The sequence below is a fragment of the Dipodomys ordii genome, unplaced genomic scaffold, assembly GCF_000151885.1.
Source record: "Dipodomys ordii isolate 6190 unplaced genomic scaffold, Dord_2.0 Scaffold1000003657, whole genome shotgun sequence".
In the NCBI taxonomy this organism is placed as follows: Eukaryota; Metazoa; Chordata; class Mammalia; order Rodentia; family Heteromyidae; genus Dipodomys; species Dipodomys ordii.
The window spans coordinates 1-4,674 of record NW_012287274.1 but is presented as its reverse complement, the minus strand read 5'-3'; the positions used below and the strand labels follow the sequence as shown (position 1 = coordinate 4,674).

At 52.0% G+C, this 4,674-nt stretch overlaps 1 protein-coding gene across 1 annotated transcript; it reads right to left on the bottom strand.

Moving 5' to 3' along the window:
* Positions 1–252: 252 nt before the first annotated feature.
* Positions 253–2,175, bottom strand: LOC106002864 (transcription factor Sp4-like; the record flags this gene model as incomplete). Its single annotated transcript, XM_013037619.1, has 1 exon — positions 253–2,175. A coding segment is annotated over exon 1 (1,923 nt), but the record flags the coding sequence as incomplete, so codon positions are not given.
* Between the last annotated feature and the right edge of the window lie 2,499 nt (positions 2,176–4,674).

The following is a 4,674-nucleotide window of genomic DNA, read 5'->3' as shown; positions in this document are numbered from 1 at the left end:
TACAAGCTGGCTCCGTAATTCTACAATGCTTCTCGGGAGGCTGAGGTCTGAGGATTGTGGTTGAAAGCCACCCTAAGCAAGAAAGTCTGTGAGCCTTATCTTCCATTAACAACCACCAAACCAGAAGAGGTAATGTGGTTTTCAGTGGTAGAGTTTTAACCGGGAGCACAAGAGTTCAGGGACAGTGGCCAGGCCCTGAGTTGAAGCTCCATGACGACAAAATTAACTGTGGACTCTCTCATGCTGCTTTACGTGATCAGCTCTTGCAAAATTCTTGTTGCATTTGGTACACAGGTAGGGCCGATCTTGGCTGTGTGTCCGTTTGTGTCGTTTGAGTTCATCTGAGCGGGAGAACTTCCACGTACAGCCCGTCACATCGCATACATAGGGCTTCTCCCCAGTGTGTTTGCGATTGTGGATCTGGAGGTGGGAAGGCTTTAAGTAGGATTTGCCACAGCCTGGGTATGTGCAGACATAGGGCTTCAGTCGGGCAGGATGCTGGGGGAGCTGGAAACTCTGGGTCTTGAGGGCCCACTTGTCTGGGGCTTGTCCTTGCGTGGAAGGGGATCTTGAGACATGGACGAGTTGTGGGCATGTCAACGACAGAAGTTGCTGAGTCGGCACAGAGTCCCAGGAGAGGTTCTGGGTACTATTGCAGGTGACTACATGACCACTACCGAAAGCATGCTTAGCAAGAAAAGCCATTGTCTGTTCCTCCAAGCTGGTCTGGACACCACTGGGCACTGGCATCTGTCCTCCACAGAGGGTCTGGACACCACTGGGGATTGGCATCTGTGCTCCATACATGGTCTGGACACTACCAGGGATTGGCATCTGTCCTCCATTGATGGTCTGCTCAGCACCGGGCAGTGGCATCAATTCTTCATAGATGGTCTGATCACCACCGGGGACTGGCATCAGTCGTCCATAGATGGTCTGGACACCCGTGGGAATTGGCATCTGACCCACATTAATAGTCTGGTCACCACCGGGGACTGGCATCTGTCCTCCACTGACGGCCTGGTCACCACCGGGAACTGACATCTGTCCTCCATACATGGTCTGGTCAACACCGGAGACTGGCATCTGTTCCCCATTGACGGTCTGGTTATCACCGGGGACTGGCATCTGACTCCCTTTGATGGTCTGTTCACCAACGGGTGTTGGCATCAGTTCTCCATAGATGGTCTGGTCACCACCAGGGATTGGCATCTGACCCCAATTGATGGTCTGTTCACCACCGGGGGTTGGCAGCTGACCCATATTGATGGTCTGGCCAAAACTGGGGATTGGTATCTGTCCTCCATTGGTACTGTGGTCACCGCTGGGATCTGGCATCTGTCCTCCATAGATGGTCGGGTCACCTCCGGGGACTGGCATCAATCCTTCAGAGATGGTCTGGTCACCACCAGGGACTGGCATCTGTCCTCCACTGATGGCCCCGTCACGATTGGGGACTGACATCTGTCCTCCATACATGGTCTGGTCACCACTGGGGAGTGGCATCTGTTCTTCCTTCATGGTGTGTTCACCACCGGGGGTTGGCATCAGTCCTCCATAGATGATCTGGTCACCACTGGGGGCTGGTAGCTGACCCATATTGATGGTCTGTTCAATATTGGGGATTGGTATCTGTCCTCCATTGATGGTGTGGTCACCGCTGGGATCTGGCATCTGTCCTCCATAGATGGCCGGGTCACCACCGGGGACTGGCATGAATCCTTCAGAGATGGTCTGGTCACCACCAGGGACTGGCATCTGTCCTCCATTGATGGTCCCGTCACGATTGGGGACTGTCATCTGTCCTCCATACATGGTCTGGTCACCACTGGGGAGTGGCATCTGTTCTCCGTTGATGGTCTGGTCACCACCGGGGATTGGCATCAGTCGTCCATTGGTGGTCTGGTCAGCAGTGGAGGCTGGCGTCTGACCCCCATTGATGTTTTGCTCACCACCGAGGGCTGGAGAAGGCATCACCTGGCTGTGGGTTGGACTGTGCCAGTTGCTCTCCCCAAAGTCGGTCAGAGGTATGGAGGGATGTGATTCTAGAACAGTGGAGATGTTGGCATAGTCTCTATAGGGGTTAGAGAAGCTCTCAAGAGACTCTTCCATGTCTTCCAGTGTCTCAAGGAAAGTAGACATCTCTTTGCTGTTGACCCCACCGGGGTCTGGCATCTGACCCGCATTGATGTTTGCTCATTACCAGGGATCGGCAGCTTGTCTTCACACACGGTTTGGCCTCCACCAGGGATTGGCATCAGTCCTCCCTGATGTCTGGATTCCACCGGGCACTGGTATCTGACCCCCATTGATGGTCTGCTCAGCACCGAGGGCTGGAGAAGCTCTCACCTGGCTGTGGGTTGGATTGTGCTGGCTGCTCTCCCCCAAAGTCGGTCAGAGGTATAGCTGAGATGTGATTCTAGAATAGTGGAGATGTTGGCATAGTCTTTGATAGGAGTTAGAGAGGCTCTGGAGAGACTCATCAATTTCTTCCAGTGTCTCAGGGAAGGTAGACATCTCTTTGCTGTTGTCTGACAGTGGAGTCAGTTCTTCAGTCGTAAGGTCCATGAGCAGGTTCAGAGCGTGGGTTCAGGTCTGCGTGCAGAGGTCTGTGCGCTGGTAGGTTGTTTCAGCCAGCAGATGCGGGCAGTCACAGAGGGCAGGTGCAGCACAGCACCACAGGAACGGCAGGGATGCTCCCCAGGACATCTGTAAACACAGGCACGGTTGTAGATGTCGCCTGGTGCCCTCCGTACTCTCAGCAGAGGACCCCAAGCGAGACGGGAGACGGCTGCGGCCAAGAGCTGGAGCCAGAGGAGAGCAGCGCACCAGCCCAATGACCCGAAGATGGGCCTGGCCTTTCTTTGATAGCACCAGGGGGTGGAAGACACTCCCAAAGGGCGGAGCAAACCCATCAGCCAATCACAGTTTCCTGTCCTCCTCTAAGCGCCTCAGGCAGCCATGGAAGTGCCCACCTGTACCAACCTCCAGGCAGGACAAGAATTTCCCAGAACCTCTCAGTGTCAGGAAGGGGTCCTCATTGACTCACCCATTCTAGCTCTACACAGTCATCGGAATTGATTAGAGAATAGAAGATTACAAGGAGATGGCTGAACCTCAGAAAGGTCATTCCTAGATTCTACATGTGCATGCCAACGTAGGTTTTGCTTTTGTTCTTGTTTGAGTGCTTCAACACACACAAGCAAAGAAAAGGCTCTCCCCCTCACCCCCGACAAATCCTATACTCGTGTGCAAACTCCTCAGCTGAGAGACCTGGTTTGTTGGTTCCCCTCTCACTTCACCTTTCCTTCTACAACATTGCAGAATTTGCCCTACACGTGGACTTCCACCAAGACAAACACGAGCTGTGCTTCTTGCCATGCTGGTGGGCAGAAGCTCTGCTACCACTCTTGCCTCAGTGGTCCTTTCGGGAGGGACACTGGGCCACAGTTTAAAGCTAGCCCCACAGCATCCACAGTTCAAGCAGCTGGGAACACAATGCCTTCAGACTTCTCTTGCCTCCATTGGCCTACTCTAACAACAGATCTCCTTTCTGGCCCCAAACCGAAGGGCCCTAGATCTTCCCACTGCCCAAATAGGAGACATCTGTGTATGCTGGGGTGAAGAGTGTTGCTACTATGTTAACGTATTGGCTAAAGTAAAGCCAAATATTCAGAACGGAGAAAAAGATGACTAAATTTGCTAGATTCTCTGGGGAAGAGGAAAAAATGGCTTCTGGGCCTCTTCCCTGCTAAGACCCATGACTTCCTGGCTCATGCCACTCCTCGGTCCTGGAACTGCTCTACTAATGCCGGCAATGTTTTTGTTTTGTTATTTTTTTTGTCGGTCCTGGGGCTTGAACTCTGGGCCTGGGCCCTATCCCTCAGCTCTTCAGCTCAAGGCCAGTGCTCTACCACTTGAGGCAGAGCGCCACTTCCGGTTTTCTGAGTGGATTATTGGAGATGAGAATCTCTTGGAGTTTCCAGCCTGGGCTGGCTTTGAACTGCAATCCTCAGAACTCAGGCTCCTGAGTAGCTAGGATTACAGGTGGGAGCCACCTGGGCCCAGCTAAGCCCCCATTTTAGTAACCCTGACCTATTCTGTTCTTATCCTTCCTTCCTTTCTTCTTTCCTTCATTCTTTCTTTCCTCCCTTCCTCCATCACTCCCTCCATCCCTCCCTCCCTGGGTCCAAGTCTTTCTCTCTCTCTCTTTCTTTCTGTGTCTCTCTTTCTTCTTTCTTTTTCTATCCTGTCTTTTGCCTATTCTTGCATCTCTCCATCCTTCATTCCTTTATTCCTTCATTCCCTCCTCCTTCCCTCCCTTTTTCTTTCTTCTTTCTTGCTTTCTTTCTTTCTGTGTCTTTATTTCTATCTTCTTTCTTTTCTTTCTATCCTGTGTTTTCCCCATCCTTCCATCTTTCTTTCCTTCATTTCTTTGTTCCTTCATTCCCTCTTCCTTACCTCCCGCCCTCCCTTTCTGTCTCCTTTCTCTCCTTCCCTCCCTCCCTCCCTCCCTTTCTATTACTTCTTTCTTTCCTTCCTTCCTTCTTTCCTGTTATCTTTTTCTCTTTCTTTCTTTCTCTTCTCCAGTCTGGGAGCTTTAATTTAATGCGTGGGAGCTTGTCCTCAGCCCTTCAGCTCAAGGCCACTGCTCTACCACTTGAGGCAGAGTGA